Source organism: Embiotoca jacksoni, unplaced genomic scaffold (assembly GCF_022577435.1).
Source record: "Embiotoca jacksoni isolate LCO1_2020_lvr unplaced genomic scaffold, fEmbJac1.0.p SCAF_8, whole genome shotgun sequence".
NCBI classification, from domain to species: domain Eukaryota; kingdom Metazoa; phylum Chordata; class Actinopteri; family Embiotocidae; genus Embiotoca; species Embiotoca jacksoni.
Genome location: NW_027185436.1, coordinates 4,220,091 through 4,241,098, shown reverse-complemented (window position 1 = coordinate 4,241,098; position 21,008 = coordinate 4,220,091). Strand labels below are relative to the sequence as shown.

The 21,008-nt window shown below is 40.6% G+C and overlaps 3 protein-coding genes and 1 long non-coding RNA gene across 4 annotated transcripts; 3 read left to right on the top strand and 1 right to left on the bottom strand.

Moving 5' to 3' along the window:
* The first annotated feature begins 726 nt into the window (after positions 1-726).
* On the top strand, positions 727-4,523 carry LOC138215869 (uncharacterized). Its single transcript, XR_011179767.1, has 3 exons — positions 727-887; positions 3,274-3,371; positions 3,482-4,523. It is a non-coding gene; the product is annotated as an uncharacterized lncRNA (long non-coding RNA).
* Positions 4,524-4,556: 33 nt separating this feature from the next.
* emb (embigin) lies at positions 4,557-9,983 on the top strand. Its single transcript, XM_069178311.1, has 9 exons — positions 4,557-4,690; positions 5,897-5,977; positions 6,219-6,402; positions 6,657-6,739; positions 6,928-7,064; positions 7,298-7,459; positions 8,723-8,840; positions 9,135-9,168; positions 9,267-9,983. The coding sequence occupies exons 1-9, from the start codon at positions 4,618-4,620 to the stop codon at positions 9,325-9,327; spliced, it is 933 nt and encodes a 310-aa protein (XP_069034412.1). The 5' UTR covers positions 4,557-4,617; the 3' UTR covers positions 9,328-9,983.
* A 487-nt stretch (positions 9,984-10,470) lies between these two features.
* On the bottom strand, positions 10,471-16,089 carry mrps30 (mitochondrial ribosomal protein S30). The gene is made up of 5 exons (XM_069178307.1): positions 15,461-16,089; positions 14,727-14,872; positions 12,968-13,073; positions 11,726-11,902; positions 10,471-11,309 (listed from the first exon to the last, which is right to left on the bottom strand). The coding sequence occupies exons 1-5, from the start codon at positions 16,068-16,070 to the stop codon at positions 11,050-11,052; spliced, it is 1,299 nt and encodes a 432-aa protein (XP_069034408.1). The 5' UTR covers positions 16,071-16,089; the 3' UTR covers positions 10,471-11,049.
* hint2 (histidine triad nucleotide binding protein 2) lies at positions 16,064-19,562 on the top strand. Its single transcript, XM_069178316.1, has 5 exons — positions 16,064-16,723; positions 16,821-16,958; positions 17,100-17,204; positions 18,563-18,635; positions 18,728-19,562. Exons 1-5 carry the CDS (start codon positions 16,637-16,639, stop codon positions 18,817-18,819), a joined length of 495 nt encoding a protein of 164 aa, XP_069034417.1. The 5' UTR covers positions 16,064-16,636; the 3' UTR covers positions 18,820-19,562.
* Positions 19,563-21,008: the final 1,446 nt, after the last annotated feature.

Here is a 21,008-nt window from a genome sequence, read left to right as displayed (position 1 = left end):
AAATGTAGCAATAATAAGGTACATATGTGGACTGAATGGAGAATGATTCAGAAACAATATGAGCACCTCTAGTCTGAGGAATAATATGGTTACAGTACTAATAACTTAAATCTAGTGTTTGTGTGCATATCAGTGCTGCATGTGACTTTTTAGCCTATACATCCATGATGGAACACATGACTGCAGTTTTACTGTAAATATTGTTCATGGAGGCTGCCTGTAGAGGTGGCAAGAGAACCTACTCGAGCACAAATACACTCACCTTACTCAAGTAGGTGTGACACATCTCCTGTTTGAATCTACTCAAGTAATGGTTTAAAAGGAACTCTTGAAATCTATCTTCATAAATATAGAGTACATTCTATAAAATTGTAAATGTATGATAAAGGGGGTCTGTTACAGTAACAACATTAGTAGTAAGTGTCCTCCTTGTTGTTTTCATAAAAGCAGGCGGATCATGTGACCCTCCGCTGCCAGGTCCTCTCATCTTGCAGAAAGCTGCACAGTAGCAGCAAAATAGCACTCAGACTAGGACAGGTGTGATATCTGTCCTCAAAGAACAGGTGCATTGTTCTGTCCATGCAGAGTCCCGCAGGACGAAGCACAGTGCAGCATAGCATCAAGATGGGAACCCTGTCTGATTGAATAATGGATGGAGTCAGGCACCCACAGGCTGCAGGGTGATCTCATTGCTGCGTCACTCGTGCAGCAGTGGACGTAGGGTAGGGGGGGGGGGGGGGGGGCTGCATCGTGCAGCAGAGCAAGCAGAGACGGGGAGAAACCTGCTCTCAGAGAGGACGGAGGGATAATAACCATGTCAGCCTCCTGGAAGCAGCTCTTCTTTCAGGTCTTCCTGCTTCTCGTCTCCTGCAGACACATCAATACAAGTAAATTAAATTTGGGTTAAATTTTGAAGGTGTTATGTGTTTGTGTTAAAGCTCTGTTCTGGCTCTTCCGTCTTCCACTAAATGTTCCTGTAACCTTGTGAGGGGCAGAAGAAAATGCCATAAGACTTTGGCATGGTAGTCTCGTAGTCTTTATTGTCCTTATTTTTCACCTTTTAAATTCTTGTCAGGTTAGAAAATCCTCTTAGCATTTACAGTATGTCATAATGGGACACTGAAACTCTCCATTAAAACTAAGTAGCAGCTGTAATGTAAAACAAATTAAGACAAACTGGGATATTAACAGCTTTTTTTGTAAAGTTGTGATTCGTTGTTGTTTTTTTCACAAAGCTTACTAGTTTGGTCTTTGTATGGAGTCTGCTTAGTAATTGGTTGTAAGTAGATTAATGTTCACAGGGAAATTTAGTTTTTGAGATGACATTTGATCCTTTTACTTTATTTCATCTCATCCAGATTTTCATGCATTTATTTATTTGCATTGTTGTTGTTGTTTTAGTTTGTGTATATTTGATTTAACTGCATCTCTTTTAAAAGGACTATATGAAGATTATCAACACATAGTAAGTACATGGATCCCCATAGCAGTCACCTAACGAGCAGCGAGCAACAACTGGCTTTTGGTCAAAGTCTGATCTGTCCTCATAAACCCAAGAGATCTTATCTGGTTTTTATCATTATTTCTCTGACAGGCCTCTACATGACTGTCATCGGAAGTTCATTTGAGATGGTAAAAGTCTCAACAACAACCCTCCACCCACCTACTGAGGCTTTAGAGGATCTGTCCATATTTTATCCTGTTGAATGTCACTGACTGTTACCAATGCCAACAGTTATCAGATGCCATAATTAATACAAACAGAGCAGACTGTGTTGTCAGGCTCCAAGTTTTCTTCACCTTGATGTGCCATATAACCTTTGGTCAGTTTTGGTTGGTCGATTTTTAAGTGGTTGACGCAGCCTCGGCAGCAGGTGTTCAGAGGGATTGTGCAAGTGTCTGTGGGTCTGGACGAGGTGTGAGTTCAGTGGAAGCTGCTCTGCCCTCCTGCAGCTCCCCTACAGACTGTGTTCATCAACAGTCTGCAGCTTCAGCCGCAGTGAAACAGAAGAGAAGCTTTAAATGTCTTTAGTGCTGCGTCTGGAATACTGCACTCCTCTTTCTGTTCCAAAAAGATTTTATATTCTTGCATTTATAAGCATTATTTGTTTCAACAAGCTATGTGCTGACTTCTTCAATACACTTTTAGAGAAATTGTGCATTTCAGGAAATTGACAGATGGTGATTGCTGCAGTTGTAGTTTTGTAGAGCTGTGGATTTACTAATTCCAAAATAGAGAAGCTAAAATGCTGGACAGAGATCAGCAGCCCTCGTGGAGCAATATTAAGAAGAGCTGGAGCTGTACCTCCTACAAAGATTTATTTAAGATATAATCCAAGTGTGCACAAATTATAGGCGCCGAAAGAAGAGCATCATCTTCTATTGATTAAACAATAAACCTGAGGAGAGAAAGAGGTTGATAAGATGGACATATTGTACTTTTTACTGCCCTACATTTAATTCATGGCTTTAATTACTTTTCAGAGGAAGATTTGATACAATGGATAATTCAACACATTGTTAACGATTAAATCTCTTTGTCTTCTGACATTTTACAGAAATCAGTGTGTAGTCGGGGTCAAACTTCTGAGTTGTTAACAGCTCAAGAAAGAGTCAAAAATCTTAAAACAGATTTGTGGATCGTTGTGGATTGTTTTTTCTTGTTTCCTCTCAGTAATCATCTGACAACCCCTCACATTTATCTGCTGTCTCTGGATATAAAATTAGATATAAAGTAGTTCAAACTAGCTCCATCTGCAGCGGCGACAACAGTAACTTGCAGTTTACGTATTTACGTCTAATAATGTTATCTATAATAACTTACAATAAGTAAACAGCACTTTTATTTTGATACGTTAACTGCATATTGCATTTACTTTCATGTAGGACTATTTCTTGTATTGGAGTATTTTTACATTGTTGTGTCTGTACTTTCACTTAAGTAAAGGGTGTGACTACTTCTTTCACCACTGCCTGTTGTTCTGGGTTTTGTACCCTCATTGTTGAAATGCACTTATTGCAAGTCGCTTTGGATAAAAGCGTCAGCTAAATGAAATGTAATGTAATGTAATGCTGAAATGTGACAAAAGGCCCAAAGAAGACAGCAAAAGGTGACGTGAGCCCCCAATCTGACAAAGCAGTCACCGTTTTGAAAGCAGTCACAAGCCAGAAATATTGGGAGTTTATTATTTAACAATGCATTATATTTTATAATCCTTTATGTAAACGTTACGTGTATGTTACACCACTGTTTTCTTTAATATCTCCCACAAGCTCATGTTGCTGCTTTTGGATTTGGCCTGACGGCATGAGTTCACAGACTGAGGGCTGATGTTGTCCACTGAAAGGAATGATTACCATTATTCCTTAAGGTCAATATCTAAATGTAAAATACAAACCGGACCTGCATGTATTGCATGTTTGTAACTTGTAAAGCCTTTTGTTTTCATGAAAATCTCTTTTCTCCACATAATGGAGAAAGACTGCCCCAAAAATCCCTCCATAGTGAATCAACCTATGTCTGTTCTTGAACTGCACTCAAAGACTCCCGGGAGCTGCAAACATCAGGTGCTGCTCGACGGTCCTACCTTATACTCATTTGAACTGCATGTGACTATGTGGCACTGTGCCAGGATGTCCCACACAGTGAAAGACACAGCCCGAGTTCAATAGTTCAAACCCTTTTTGTTTTTTTTACACTTTTCTCACTCAGTCGAGAGATGATTTATTTAGAGGAACGTATTACCAAAAACACTGCATCAGAAAGAGATTAAAAAAAGGAAATTGACAAATAGCTAAAAACAGCAAAATGTAGCAATAATAAGGTACATATGTGGACTGAATGGAGAATGATTCAGAAACAATATGAGCACCTCTAGTCTGAGGAATAATATGGTTACAGTACTAATAACTTAAATCTAGTGTTTGTGTGCATATCAGTGCTGCATGTGACTTTTTAGCCTATACATCCATGATGGAACACATGACTGCAGTTTTACTGTAAATATTGTTCATGGAGGCTGCCTGTAGAGGTGGCAAGAGAACCTACTCGAGCACAAATACACTCACCTTACTCAAGTAGGTGTGACACATCTCCCGTTTGAATCTACTCAAGTAATGGTTTAAAAGGAACTCTTGAAATCTATCTTCATAAATATAGAGTACATTCTATAAAATTGTAAATGTATGATAAAGGGGGTCTGTTACAGTAACAACATTAGTAGTAAGTGTCCTCCTTGTTGTTTTCATAAAAGCAGGCGGATCATGTGACCCTCCGTTGCCAGGTCCTCTCATCTTGCAGAAAGCTGCACAGTAGCAGCAAAATAGCACTCAGACTAGGACAGGTGTGATATCTGTCCTCAAAGAACAGGTGCATTGTTCTGTCCATGCAGAGTCCCGCAGGACGAAGCACAGTGCAGCATAGCATCAAGATGGGAACCCTGTCTGATTGAATAATGGATGGAGTCAGGCACCCACAGGCTGCAGGGTGATCTCATTGCTGCGTCACTCGTGCAGCAGTGGACGTAGGGTAGGGGGGGGGGGGGGGCTGCATCGTGCAGCAGAGCAAGCAGAGACGGGGAGAAACCTGCTCTCAGAGAGGACGGAGGGATAATAACCATGTCAGCCTCCTGGAAGCAGCTCTTCTTTCAGGTCTTCCTGCTTCTCGTCTCCTGCAGACACATCAATACAAGTAAATTAAATTTGGGTTAAATTTTGAAGGTGTTATGTGTTTGTGTTAAAGCTCTGTTCTGGCTCTTCCGTCTTCCACTAAATGTTCCTGTAACCTTGTGAGGGGCAGAAGAAAATGCCATAAGACTTTGGCATGGTAGTCTCGTAGTCTTTATTGTCCTTATTTTTCACCTTTTAAATTCTTGTCAGGTTAGAAAATCCTCTTAGCATTTACAGTATGTCATAATGGGACACTGAAACTCTCCATTAAAACTAAGTAGCAGCTGTAATGTAAAACAAATTAAGACAAACTGGGATATTAACAGCTTTTTTTGTAAAGTTGTGATTCGTTGTTTTTTTTTTCCACAAAGCTTACTAGTTTGGTCTTTGTATGGAGTCTGCTTAGTAATTGGTTGTAAGTAGATTAATGTTCACAGGGAAATTTAGTTTTTGAGATGACATTTGATCCTTTTACTTTATTTCATCTCATCCAGATTTTCATGCATTTATTTATTTGCATTGTTGTTGTTGTTTTAGTTTGTGTATATTTGATTTAACTGCATCTCTTTTAAAAGGACTATATGAAGATTATCAACACATAGTAAGTACATGCAACAACCTGGTAAAACACCATGAACAACCACTTAAAAACTAACTCCTAACACCCTTACAACTCCCTAGCAACACCCTAGTTACCACCACGTACCAGGAGAACAACAACAATAACAACCTAAACATCACCAAGCAACCACTTAACTCCCACAACCGCCTCCACCGAAAATGTAGCAGCGCCCAGAAGAAGCCCCGTCTGAAGATGAGACGGCCTCAGGAGTCTGAAACCAACTAAATTTGATCTGCCGTCATGGTTTCCATTATAGATAGACCGTGAAAAAGATACGTCACATTGCCTCCAGCGGCCAGACGATCCTCTCCTTCCGGGTCTGAGCTGTCTGTGAAGACATAGCAACTCCTTATTGGCCACCACGATCACCCTAGCAACCAGCCAGAGAAACCGTGACAACCACTTTTGGCACCTTAGCAACTAAATTTGAACACCTTAACAACCATCTCCCGACCACACATTTAGCAACACCTGGCAAAACACCGGGTCCATTTTCATTTTTATTTATTTTGGAGGGCGTTATTGTGTGCTCGAGCTACATTTGAATAATGTACAGATATATGTCAACTATGTGTATGTTTACACATTTATTCCTCCTCGTGTCAGAGACTCCGGGCGTCCCAGCGGCCCCGTCACTGGTTCCCCCCACTCCTCTGCCAACAGACGTGAAAAGCGTCGTCCTTAAAGGTAAAACTGTCTTCAAACACCAGCCCGTCGGAGTATATATATATATATATATATATGTTCACATTTCACGTGTCACCATATTGTCTTCATCCCAGCTGCTTCTGTAAACATCGCAAAGGAATCTCAGAGCAGAACAAAAACCCTCGACGGATGTGTTGTACATTTAAACTGAAGTCTGATCTGGGCCCTCTGTCTGTATCTGAAAACAACAACAACAACAACAACCTTTTTTACGACGCAGGTGAAAGTCACTCTGAGAAAATAGAGCTGTTGAACCCCGTCAGTCTGTCTCTGGAGTGTACCTGGACCGGTGGTCACAACAAACTACCAAACATAGCCGGTTACTGGAGGAAAGATGGGGAGGAAATTCAGGACAGTCGGCTCACAGTGCAGTTTGAGAATGAGCAGTATAATCTTAAACGAGTGTAAGTACTTCATGTTCATATTTCACCCGTAAGCTTCACAAAACACCCTGAGTCTTGTCTGATAATTCAAATCACGCATGTGTGCATCACCATTTACTAAAATATGTACTATGATGGAAGTACGCTCATATTTTTATAGAAAGTATTTACATGAACATGAAACACACTTGTTTGTGTACCTAATGTCTTTTGTCTCACAATAACTCTCAATTAAATGTAACATCTAAAACATCTCATCTATTTTTGTTTTGCAGCTTCAGCATTGTCAATGAAAAAAACCTCGGAAGTTACTCTTGCGTGTTTGGAGATGAAGCAAAAATAGATTTCATTTTGGCGGGTACGTCCTTTCGTATGAGTTATATTCACAACTATATCTGTGTGACGCTTCACAACCCCCGGCCAACATCTGGATCACCTGTAATGAACGTCTATATTTACTTTCATTCGCTATGTTTAAAAAGGTGCCAGATGGAGGCTTTACGCAGCCAGTTTGTCACCATCATCTCTCTCCCTCTCTTCCTTCAGCTCCAGAGATCGGTGAGGTGCGAGATAAACCGATAGTGAGCTATGTCGGCGACTCTGTGGTGATGGAGTGTAAAATGGGGACGAGCAAATCAAAGCCCAACACCTGGATCTGGTACAGCAGCAACGGGACAGAAAAGGTGAGCGAGCTGCTCGGGGCTTTTCGTTAAGTGGTTTGAAATGCAGATTTGTGTGTCACTGCTCCACGTTTGTCTCCCATCAAGGTTATTCCATTAAAAATAAACCTCGCATGTTTTCTTACTGTGAAAGAAAAAGCTTCAGACCCCAAACAGAGACGGCCCCGACGTTTAAACGCATGGACGACCTTTGACCTCTTCGGACTGACAGGACCATGATAACTTTCGTCCTGCAGGTGCAGATCTTCCCCGCTGGTGAGCCGCAACGCTATGAAATCAAAAATGAGGACAGGAAGACGCGGCTGGTGGTGCACAGCCTGAAGGAGGCTGACTCCGGCTTGTATTACTGCGGTGCCGTGTACGCCATCACAACCACCACGGGCTCCCTGGAACTGAAGGTCAGTCCTGGATGACTAATTAAGGACATTTACTCAAATACTGTGCTGAAGTACCATTAAGAGATACTTTTACTGACTACATTTCAGAAGTCTTTATATATGAAGGTATTTTTGTGCCTTTATTATGCAAGCAAAAAAAAAACAACTGTTTTGAAAGCAAATTTCTCATACTGCAATCAAACATCAAGTTTGTAAGTCAAAATATATAAACTGAGAATAAATTATTTGCATTGCTTATGAAACTAGACTTTTTGGCTGCAAATCAAAAACCTACGAGTTGAGTTGGATGTAGTGGGCGGGGCATACGCTGGAGGCGGAGTTTCTATTGGTGGATTGACTTCAGCCACACAGCACTGCAGACACACAACTCGCTGCCTCACTACATTAGAGGTCTGCTAACGTTATATCACTTTTCTGTCTAAAATGCTTTAAAACGGTTTTTGATTTGCAGCCAAAAAGTCTAGTTTCATAAGCAAAACTAGCAAAATTATGAGAATTTGTTTTTTTGCAATGCAAATAATTTATTCTCAGTTTATATATTTTTACTTACAAACCAGATTTTTGATTGCAGTACGAGAAATTTGCTTTCAAAACAGTTTTTTTTTTTTGCTTGCATAATAAAGACACAAAAATACCTTCAATATTTATACTGCATGACATTTACATCACAGCTATAACCATCTAAAACATAATATAAACTGATAAAATACAGCAGCTTTTAAATATTAAACACTGTTTCTGAACCTTTTTAGCTTCAGACTCCTTGTGGCAAATAAACGATCAAGCTGAGACGCCCCATCATGTCTTAGATGTCTGGGAGTTGTTTACATTTCGACCAAAAGGGAGAAATACTCTCTCACTACTTTCTCATGTTCAAAGAAATAAAATTATTCATTATTTTACTAAAGATTTTTATTAAAATGTCCAAAAAAAATAAATACACATTTTTATGGAACAACTTAGTTTTTTCATCGTTCTCTTCTGTTAATCATCCAATGACGTCTCAAATCTATCTAGTGACCTCTTGGAGGGGCTGCACCCCAGCTTGGAAACCACACAACTACCCAATCCCAATACATAAACTATATAAAACTGTCTCCACCTCAAAAGGCTGCTCACACTCTGATTATAGTCTGATAACATCTCTGATGGGGCATTTTGCAAACATCTGTTTTTAAGGTTTTGAACAGGACTTTAGACATTTTTGAACTGGTTCTGTTACTTAAGTAGAAAATCTAAATGCCTCCTCCACCTCCGCTGAAGGTCATCACCATCATGGAGCCTCTGAAACCCTTCCTCGCCATCGTGGCGGAAGTGGTCATCCTGGTCACCGCCATCCTGCTGTACGAAAGGAGTCAGTCTAAGAAAAAGGACCCAGCGGGTAGGTCAGACAACATGTGGCTCTTGTGTGTATCAGTATATTTTGTACGGCACAGTACAGCAACTTAAGGTTTTCTACCTTCAGTAACTGTAAGGTTGTTCAGATCATCTTATTGCTCAGTCTCAGCTTGTTCCACGTTCCTCATTTAATCTTTCTCATCTTTGCACGTAGCACTCTTGAGTTGTGCCATCATATAATATCTTGTGCATCATTTTATTTAAACCCTAATTCTCAACCGACTGGTGAGCCATCATTTAGAAGTTTTTAAATTGTATTTTTCTGCGCTGTTCTCAGGAAATGAGGCGACTGCGGACCAAAAGAACATGCTGTGAGTACTGTGGGAATTTTCCTGAAGGCACCTTTTAAATTTGATTTTAATATTTGCAGTGTTCATGAGGAATAACTGAATCAATGTGCCTTCACCAGGTCGCAGGGAGAAGATAGCGGAGCAGAGGGAAGTTCTTCAACGAGACAGCGCAAAGTTTAAAGACTGCAAATACTAAAATTCAGCAAATTCAAGCATCTTTAAAAATGTTTTGTTTATTTTGAAATGGGAATGATTTGGAGCAATATTTTTACAGTTTTACAACTTTGGGAATATATAGGTAATGTTCATATCATAATATTTTCACCAAACGTTTATTGTCTCACTGGGTGACATGATTTTCACTTTTAAACAATACAGTGGCTGACGAGCAGAGCATTTCCCCTCTTTTTAGTTTTGAAACCTGTACTCGCCGCTTCCTGTGGAAAAACTACTCGTGTGGTTTCATTCACACATCACTTTGGCACGTTTGAGTCAGAACAGAAGTTTGTTTTCTCTTTGGCAGCAGCTTCAACCTCAACTCATCTCTACGGCTGTTATATATATTAGTCTGTGAGCAGCGCCTTGCACTCTCAAAAAGCAATCAACTAACCAGTCACTGGGCTTGTAGTGTCGCATTTAGTTTTTCCTCACTGTGATGTGTCCAACAAGCCGTACGGTATTACCTGATGATATATATCTCAACATATTTCCTCATATGTGCGGATGTTTGGACATTTTTTTGTGCTCGTGTCTGAAATAGTCAGGGGTCCTATTTTCTCCTAAATGTGCACTGTTTACTGTATACAAACAAACAGAATAAAACCACACATTACTGACGTTGTTTGTTTCAGTAGAATTAGTGCATTATGGTTGTTTGCCTCTGACAAGTCAGATTGCAGCTTAGATCCGTATCTGTCCACACGTATTCTCATACATGTAGTAAAGACAATTCGGTGTCTGGTGAAATGTGAAATATGGCCACAATATCCTCTTCTGTTCCCGAGTATTACTTCATTATTTTATCCCATTAGAGATTTGTGTGAAAGTTTTTCATAATTAGCCTATAAATTCTTGATTTATGGCTTGTGATCTTTGGCCACCAAAACCTCAAAGAAATCCCCTCAAGGTGTTCCTCAGATATCTTCTTCACAATAATTGGACAGACAGACGACTTGTGGCAACAACTGTTGGCAGGATGGAGGCATAAAAATGTCCATCATGAGTCCGAGAACATCGCAGGAGTGCAGGGCTCAATCGGTGGAGTCTAACACATCATATAAATGTGCAGATTTTTGTCGTCCACACTGAGAAAAAACACAAGTGTCAGTTTGAAACGAAATCATTTTATTCGTCATAAACACAATATGATCAACAGATCTCCTGAAAGTGTAATTGGTGGGGGATCTTTCTCTGGATAACGTTGCGTTTCCTCTGGCCTACAGAGAAAGACTAAGTTGTATTGTGATACAGGTAGCAGCTGTAGTCAGAAGCCAGAGGAGCTGCAGTTGTGCTCACAATCAGCAGCTGGATGCTGTCGGGCATCGGCCTTGTAAAATGAGTCATAAATACTAAATACATCGTGTAGGTGTCGTATCAGCTCTCCTTTCTGTACCTGCAGAGTGCTTCCCTCAACTGCCGGTGCGTTATAACTGGATTGGATGAACAAACCAGCAGCTCATGCAGATCGAAATGAAAAGTTACTGGGAGGTAACGCATACAAATCCCCCACTGTGATCTTTCAGGAGCTCCGTTGTAACCAGGGATGTTCTTACAGGATTTTCTCAGCTCTTTGTTCATTTAGTTTAACACATCTTAAAGCAGATTTGACATTTTAGACAATCTTCCTCATGTCTACGTGTCTCCAAACTTCAAACACATCTCCCCCCCCCCTGATCGACAGCTCTACGGCTGGTTCACCAGGAACTGAACCAGCAGCTTGATGACGTCTTCATTCAGACCGACCACCTCCCTGTCCTGCACGCTCTCGTAGAGCCGCAGGCTCTCGGTGCCCCACAACAGGTTCTTCCTCGGGTTGTCGACGTCCGTCTGCACGGAGAGAGCCACGGTGTTGAGCTGGTAGCAGAAGAAGGAGAAGAAGTGGCCGTCTGTGATCACAGCCTGGGACACGAACGGCCTGGTGACGTCCTCGTGGTTCCAGAAGCCTGCGGAGGTGAAAAAGGAAGCTTGACCACCAGCTGCTGCTTCAAAAAGACTCCAACAACATTCAAAGAATAGACAATGTGACATCAGGGTGTTTGTAGCACTGCACCGGTAACGTACCGTCTCAAAACGGAAACTTTTTACATAAAAAGTTTAGAAACCAGCTGATATTTTGAACAGATAATAACAGTTGTTGTTGATATTTCCCTCTTGGTGTTTATTAGCTGCTTCCTATCATGTCTACCAGCTCCTGATGACGACTGTAAAGTAAAACACAAAGCTTCAAAATCCAAATGCACCCCTCAAGAGTTGAGTTGGTGCCTTCAGCACAAAGGAAAAGAGAAAATAAATCTTCAATCATCTTTGTCTACGCTGTAAAAGTAAACTCTGCTGTGTCCTCTGTGTGGTGATGACTCACCCTGGTACATGGCCTGAGCTCCTGTCCAGGCGAAGAGGCTGGCGAGTGCGTTGGCTCTGAGGAAGACCTCCACCTGGTCCGACTGCTGCTGCCGAGCCATCCGGTCTCTGTGGTACCGGTCGGGCACCAGGTGGAACTGAGTGTGACCGTAGCACGCCGGGTCCGGCAGCTTGGCGCCTGTTGATAAGACAGAGAGGACGGGTTTAATACACGAACGGAGCACAGCACCAACAGGTGGAAAACGGCGGGAAAATATTAATGGAAATGTGACATTTCTCTTAGTTTCATCATGTTTTTATAAAGATGAAACTACAATTAAAAATAATTGCAGGCACCTCAAAGTTTTTGTGATCAGGCGATTGTATAATAATTATGACAACTTTTCTTTGTAGCCAGCTGATACAGACTGTCTGGAGCTAGAACGATCAATCAACTCATAAATGAAAAGAAAAATAATCAGCAACTGTTTTAAGTACATCTTCAGCCAAAATGACAAATATCTGATAGCCTACATCTCCTGCTACACATTGCTGCTTGTCTTAATGTCTTACATTACTATCAATTGACTATATATTTAGAGTTGTAGACTGTTGTTCAAACTTAACAAGAAATTTTATATTAACAACTACTCAGGAAAATGTGAGGCATTTTTTACATTCTTTTGATGTTTTATTGACCAAACAATTAACTGATTACCCAAGAAAACATTGGGTCTAACTATTGATACTGAGAATAGCAATATTAATAAATATACACATAGCAGCAGCAGAATAAAATCATTAGATTTTATGTTGCTGCTGCAATGATCTGTGGAGACAGATCAAAATATAAAACTTATTTAAAAAAAAAAAAACTAAAACATACCACATGAAAAGCTCCAGTGGCCTGAATTATGAAACTATACGAGCACAGTCGTGACACTAAGAACAAAAACAACAAACCAATGTTTGTTTCCAGTAACGGTATCTAATAAAACATTAACTATGCCTCAGATAAAATGCAGGTTGGTCTGTGACTGCCTGATCAGACTGTGACAGCTGCCTGTTGGCGCCCCCTAGCGACAACAAGAGGTAACCGAATGAAAAATTCAACGTGGTGACTTGATGATACTGAAACCAGCAGACAGGAAATTCCAGCTCAGCACCCACACATGGTCGACACACAGAAGCAGATCAGACTGATAAATGGATGACATTTGCTGCAGCTGCAGAGACAGAGGGGAAGTGCCGTCTGTTGTGTCACCTGTGAAGATGTTGTTGTCGTACTGTCTTCTGAACAGAGGCATCACGTTGGGAGCAAACCTGACCTCTGGGACTTCAGCTGCATAGGAGGCTTCCAGCGGGGTGAACTGAGACAAACAGGAACAGAAACACATTTATGCTTGATTTTTTTTTTTTTTTTTTTTTTTTTTTTTTTTTTTTTTTTTTTTACAGCACTTTTAAAAGCAAAGCTACCTACAAAGTGCTTTACGGAGTCGAACCAGGATTAAAACATTTGCAATAAGTCAAGTCAACTTTATTTACATAGCACCTTTTGTGCAAAGTTGCAATACAAAGTGCTTCACAATAAAAACCTGCAGCAATTTTTAGAACAGATAAAATGAGGGAAGAAACAAAAAAAGAAAAAAAAGGTGATTATAAAATAAGTGAGGTGGCAGAGAACCCAACATATAAAATAGTATAAAATATATATAAAATTAATTATGAAAATGCTCAGTTAAAAAGGTATGTCTTAAGATTTCTTTTAAAAGGTGTATAAATATTTTGAAGCCCTCAGCTCTACTGGCAGAATATTCCAGAGGCATCCACAAGTTGATGTGATCAATGCAGCGAGCCAGTTTATCGATAGGGGTGATGTCGTTGGGTGGTAAACAGATATACAGCTGAGCATCGTCGGCATAGCTATGAAAATGAATCCCATGCTGTCTGATAATATTTCCGAGAGGCAACACAGAGACCGAACAACACGGGTCCCAAGATGGAGCCTTGAGGAACTCCACGTTATGGAAGCGTTAACCGATGAGCGGTCGCCAAGAGAGACAACGTCGTCTCTGCCAGACAGACGGGTCCTAAACCAGACTGAAACTGATCCAGAGAAGTCAACGCAGTCCTGTAATCTGTCAATAAGGATCAACAGTGTCAAATGCAGCCCTTTAGTCTACGAGGACTAATATTGAGAGTTTATTGTCACCCATGTTCATTCTCAGGTCATTTACAACTTTAACTAGTGCTGTTTCAGTACGATGGTGAGAACGAAAGCCAGACGGGAACTTTTCAAATATACAGGAAGAATTTAGGTACTCATTTAGCTGCTTAAATGCCAGTTTCTCAAGATTCACAAGAGAGATTTGAAATTGGCCTGAAATTGTTTACTACTAGAGGATCACGGTTGCTTTTCTTTAGGAGAGGTTTCACAACGGTAGTTTTCAGTGGCGTGGGGAAAAGTACCGGTCAGCAGTGAGCAATGGGCGGCACCTCATCCTCTAGACATCTAAACACGTCTTTAAAAAGGGTGGTGGGGATCGGGTCTGGTGAACAGGTGGAGGGTCTAAGTTTCAGTACTTCAGTTTTTTTTTAGCATCTTTTACATTAGAAACATTAGAGTTTCTTGTTCATTCTTTCTAGCGAATTTTGTCCTGAAAAAAAATGTAGCAAACTCTTCACATCTTGATTTTGAGGTGATGGAGGCATTTGGAGCTGGATTAACAAGACTGTCGATAGTTGAGAAAAGTTTTAGTATTCGGCCGGTCAAATAATACAAGAGGTAAATAAGACATGTTGGAAATACAACAGTGTGCATTTCCACTTTTGTGACATTTCATCACATCTTTCAGTGTCTCCGGTTTAAAATCTTTGTGTCCTTCAATGGCGTGAAGTGACTCGTTTTTCTTCTCGCGCCGCTGCCTCATCAGTTTTGTCGCGATCACAACCCCATCTGAAAGCCTCGCCGTGTGTTGCTGTGGTTCACACATCATCTGTTGTTTCGAGGAGGGTTTTCTTACCTCCGGCAGTTGTTGAGTTACTCTAATCTGGCTGTGCGGGAAGTCATCGATCTGAAACCTGGTTGGCTCTAGCCGACCTCTGCGGTGCCCCTTTGGGATGATTCTCTGTCCTCTCCTCCAATAAAAGTTCACCTGAGGACTGATATCTGAAAAAGACAATAAACATCAGAAACAACAGACAACACAGGATTATATACTTCTACTTATATACTTGGTAACTGTTGTGTAGCACAGACGACTACGACTAGACGGGTACTGACAGATGTTACTGAATGTAAGCGGTCACTACTTGACTAATATCATGAGCGGCTGCTTGTGTTGAAAGATGTTTTAAATTGGATTTCCTTTACTTCTTATAGTAAATCACAATCTGCATAGTGACTACTTTAACTTTTGGTGCTTTCATCATATTTTAGAGCTGGAATTAATTCGTTGTAATAATACATTAATTTGAGGAGTATTTTCTAGATGAACTAATTAATAAAATGACATGACATGAGGCCTGGATGATGTCTTCATGTCTTGTTTTTGTACAACCAACAGCCTAAAAGCATAAAAAAATATATATATACTGTGATATAAAGAAGAAACTATGACTGAGAGGCTGGAAAGGTTTTTGGAAGGATTTTTTTTTGCATAAAAAAAGTTATCAGTTATCACTAGTAGTTACCAATATTTGTTAATCATTTAAATTATAATACTCTTAGTTGTTGACCATTTGTGATCTTCCCTACCCAGACTGGAGAGGAGCAGCAGCGGGTTGTCATTGACCAGGCTGTGGGTGAGTCCAGTCACCAGGGTCCTCAGAAAAGGTCCCACCACCTGCTCCTGGTGTTTGTACAGGGACGGTGTGCGTTTCCTGACGTGCCAGTGATCCTGTAAGATCGCGCGGGTCACTAAAGTCCGGATGTCCGCGAATGCACCATCGTTGATCCCCGGCGCTGCGCTCGAAGCCCCGGCCGGCGGAGGGGAGCTCTCCTCCGGCCGGGGCTTCTCCGGGCCCGGGCTGAATTTCTCCGGCAGACCCGGGATGTATGCGGTCTTGGTAAAGTGCTGGTACCATCTGTCCGAGTTTCGTGCGAAGGTCTGCGGGTGAACCACAAACTTCTTCCGCTGGACGCGAGTGATGAGGGACAGCTTGTCCCGGACGGGAGAGCCGCGGATCTTGTCCACCTGCTCCTTGATCTGTCGCAGCCGCGCGGATTTGCTTTTAGCCGTGAGAGAGGCGACTATGGGGGGATAGGCTGGCTCCTTGACCGCGGCGTCGGTGTGGGCAAGCTTTTGGTTTCTAAACGGAGGCGAGTTTTTAGGGAACAGCAAGGGCAGCCGTGTACGGGCCGCCATGTTTCTTATACGAGTCCCGAGTCGCTCTTCCGTTTCGTTGACAAAAAAAAACAACCATCAGTCGCCCACAACAGCGCCCCCTCACGGCACACCACACCAGACAAAACCCAGCCGACTGTGTGATAGTTGCCCAAACGTCGACTCATTTGGAGGAATTATGTTAAACTACTGCAGTTTAACAAAGTTTCAGGCGCTTGTATTTACTTCAGCTACGTCAGCTGATGTGAGCATCGTGTTTAGCATCGCAGAACGTTGACGCTCTTGAAGCGACCCTCTGATTGCGCAACAAATGACGCCTTTGGATGCACTCGAAAAGGTCGTAAATCTGAGTTGTACACAACATGACCGTTGCGGTGAGGTGACTTAATGCACACTGCATTTTGTTTTACGTCTGGTCTGATTCCGACACTTTACATTACAGAGGGTACCGGAAGGCAACATCAGCGTGGTACTTTAAAGTGTACCGTTGCGGTCAACCTGCTTGACCGTAAAAAAAACCAACAACAACCCCGTAATAAACGGTGACGTATTTACGACAGAAATATTTAACAGCTGGTTAGTTCGCGATGTATCTTCGTCAGATTGTGCGGACGCAGTTCGTCGGGACCGGAGTGGCTCAGCTCAGCCGTCTGCACCGTGTTTGTCGAGCCGAGGTAGCTGCACTGAAAATAAACTATTGTGGCACTTTATTTGTTCATGTTTGTTTGTAAGCAGCAGCCACCACCTCTCTCTCTCTCTCTCACCTTTCAGAGACCACTGTGCACCAAAAGTGACGAGGTGAGGCTGGCAGAGGAGGCCAGCAAGAAATACGGCTCCCCAGCTCCAACCATCTTCTCTAAAGTGATTGACAAAAGCATCCCTGCAGATATCATTTATGAAGATGAGAAGGTAAAGAACAAGTGGCTTCAAAACACGTCAGCTTCATCTTTTTTCCACGTGGAGTCCAAAGATAAATGTTGTCTTCAAGTAAAGTTGTGCAATTCATCACATTATATACTGTATGGTGATTTTGTGTGTTTTGTTTATCAGTGTTTGGCATTCAGGGATATCAGCCCACAGGCCCCTGTTCACTTCCTGGTTATTCCAAGAGTCCCTATTCCCCGAATAAGTGCGGCCAAAGACGATGATACCGAGGTAAGTCGGTCACTGTGGGTGAATGGCCAGGTACATCCCGGACAGGCTGTCACATCAAACTCCAAACCACTTTCTCACACGCTGTCAACACATGTACACGTTGAGCCCTTATGTGATGAAGATGTCCACGTTACGCTCTTCTGAAAAGGTTTCCGAAGGTTGTGCTCAACACCAAACTCAAATCTTTATAGAATTTGTTTTTGTTCTCAAGTGCATTTTCCTGCTCAGGAAACCGTTTGGCACAAACAGTTGCCACAAAGTTGGAAGCACACAATTGACATATCACTAAATATACCTTAATTTTATTTATGTATCATTATGTTAAAAACCAACCCAAACAGACCAGACAAATGTATTTAAATAGGTATGTCAACACACTTTCCAGGGCATTTAGTGACGTATACCAACATAACTTTGTTGTTTCCTAGTTAACCAGATGTGCATTTCTTTGGACTGCAGGGGGAAACTGGAATAGTTGAAAATCCTCAAACAAACACTGAGGACAGCAGGCCCCCGGCACAACATGAAATGTCCATTCATTATTATTATTATTATTAAGTTTAAATTATAGTTAAACAAGTGATGTGGTGTTGAATATAGTGGAAATCATAGTTATAATATCACATACAGACAAATGGAGCAGAGTGTTTCCCACGTTGCCCTCTTGTGTTTATCGCGGGGTGCAGCTGTGTCAGCTGGAGAGCTGCTGGTGCTCTGGCCGGGACTACTAGCATGTCTGTCCAATGAGAAATAGATCTTGCTGGCTTTAATTGCACTTTCTGTAACGTAACGAGTGTAATTGTCATCAACTTGAGTAACGTTATCCTCACGTCATCTGTCTGTGTGGCGGCGGCTGAACTCCACTCTTCGTTAAAACAGTAGAAGAGAGAAACTGGTGCGACTGTCAGTGACGGCAAAACACAGTCGAGACTGACACACTGAGCTGAAATGAAACAGATGCACATAAATTAAGTAAATAATATAAATACATTATTTTGCTTCTTTCTGGGGAGTCAATAACCGGGGAAACACAAACATATTTTGGAACATAAATACCACATACAGTAGATTTATGAATTACTTAATGAATTATTGAGTATGAAGCACATTTTATTACAGTGAAATTCAACAGGACTTATGTTTAAATGCACCCGGTAAGAAGTGATAAAGATTAAAACCTGTCTTTCCAGGATGTTTTCTGACCATTTTTACATTAAAATTCCTTCCCTGTCAGGTCACACTGAGAACTCACTGAACAATATTTGAAATGCCATAACAGCTGTATCACTAGCTCATTTCTTATTAAATAATATTCACACTTCCAGTGATGTCAGCTGTTTTTTTTCCCCCACTTTCAGCTCCTTGGACATTTGTTGGTTGTTGCCAAAAATGTGGCAAAGCAAGAGTCTCTAACTGAAGGATACAGAGTGGGTAAGTTATTTAATTTCTTTAATGGACACTGATGGTCAAACAGACATTTCTGTGGATATAAAGGCTGTTAATTTTCTTAACTGAATTCTCAGTGATCAACGATGGGAAGCACGGAGCTCAGTCTGTCTACCACCTTCACATCCACGTCCTGGGAGGAAGACAGCTGACATGGCCACCAGGATAACACCTTTATATGCATGTTTATGTGTCTGTCAGTCTTTTCTCTCTCTGTATCTACAGCCTAATTTCATGTGATTAATCCCTTTGAGCATCTGTTTATCCTAAAAAAAAAATCCCATCCCATTTTCTGTATAACAAAATCACAACATATCGTATGTAAATATGTTGATAATGACAAATGTATAAATTAAATGAAGAGTAAAGACGTTATGTTCAATAAGGTTTCAAATAAAGACATGTTTTATGATACAGAAAGCTGTAAACTCAAATCAGTTCTTCAAAGTGACACTGTCAAGTATCTGCAGTGAAATAATACCGATAATACGACCGGCAGTGATAAAAAAAACACAATGAGAAGTTTAATCCAGGCAGCGACAGTCAAAGACCCTAACCCTAACCCCTAACCCTAACCCTAACCTGTTTGGTTGTTTTTAGCACTGGGACTTTTCTTTGCAAACTAGTTTTTATTTATTTTTACATTTTCTCAAATTAACATTTAGGCTATAAAGATAATTTTTGTTGTTTTGTTTTTTTTCGAGGCATCATATTCACAATGTTAAACAACATAAACCAAATCTGTAAAAACACATGAGCCAAATGTGAGCGTCACTTTAACACACTGACACATTCATACTTGATGACAACATCATTTAAATGAGACAAACAGTAAATGTCAACTGGAATTTAAAAAAGCAAAATGAAAGTGTATATAAAGATTTCTCTTCATAATAAACATATTGAAATGTACATGTCATTTAAATATGTCACAATTTCCAGCTTTAAAAGTAGGTTAGATGGAGTTTATTTAAAGCTGTCTAATTTTTTTATATATATTTTTGATATCTTTTAATGAATATCTGAGTGGTTTGTAACATTAAGTAAAAAAATGGCGCTCCGTTTTTGATAGTTTCATCATTAATGGCACTTGAAAAAATGTAGTACCATTTATAAAGAATTTACAAGCTGTAGTTCATGCGTTTGTTGATATTTTATGAGTCATATACTCATTCTCTACAGATAATAAAGTTATGACATTAATGAGACAAACATTTGGGTTGCCAGATTGTGAAAAATCCTCATAAACTGCTCATTCATGCTTACAGCTGCAGATATTTTGTGGAATAACCTTTTATGATGTTGTAAACTGAGTTTGCTGTTGAAATGAAAAGCTGAAACTGTGCAAAGAGAATTATACAGTAAATTTAAAATGCTGTTTTTATCAAATTTTTAAGTAAAGTTCCCATTCAGATGTTTGAGTAATGCATACTGTATAAACAGTTAAACAATTCAAGAGTAATCAGGGTTGTTGAATAAAAACTAATAAGGTAAAAGAATTGCAGTTATAAAGTTTCAGAATTTCAAATAAACCATTTTCCAGACAGAAGCCAGTCAAACCGTCAATTGGAGATGTCTCTCTAATCAAAGAGCTAAAAAAGAAAAAACAAGAGTGTTGGAATAGAGGAGGATTTCTCACAATTCAGCAACCCGAAAGTTGTCCTCAATAGTTGATCTATAAAACATCAATAAACACATTAATTGCAGCTGACACACTTATAACGGCGCCATATGAGAAATCCTGTTTACAGGCACACAAGATAACGTTCATGACCTGCAGCACCTTGTATTCTCGTTTCCGACTGTCTCTTTTAAGTATCTCTGGCACTGATGAATTATGTCACAAATTAATCACGGACCTCCAGGAAAGGCTCGGGCCCAGACACTAGCAGCAAGGGTCGGAGTCAGGACAGCTGTCGTGTGACTGGGTGGTACGATTGTGTGACCTTGGTTCCCATGGGAGAGGTAACTGTGTGTCACCGGAGCAGCACGCTTTACCTTTCCCCTATATTTACTTACATAACAATGTGCGGTTCCTTGAACAAGACTGATAGAGCTTTAGCTGAGAGATAATACGGGGCACAGCTGAAAAGAGGAAATTTGATTTTGGATGTTTTCAACTGCTTCCCAACTAAAAGTAATTGTCCCCAACTGGTTCCCCTCATGTGCTTTATTCTGGTCACAAAGACCAGTGGTAGAATTAAAAGAGTTTTAAAGAAAATGTTTCTCGTATTTTATGGCAGTCATCTGCTTCTTTCTTCATGTGTCAATCTTGCTACAAAAAGTTAAGAATTGCAAAAGTTTTGGTTAGCTTTTGACACTTTTATGGGTCAAAGTCTGATCTGTCCTCATAAACCC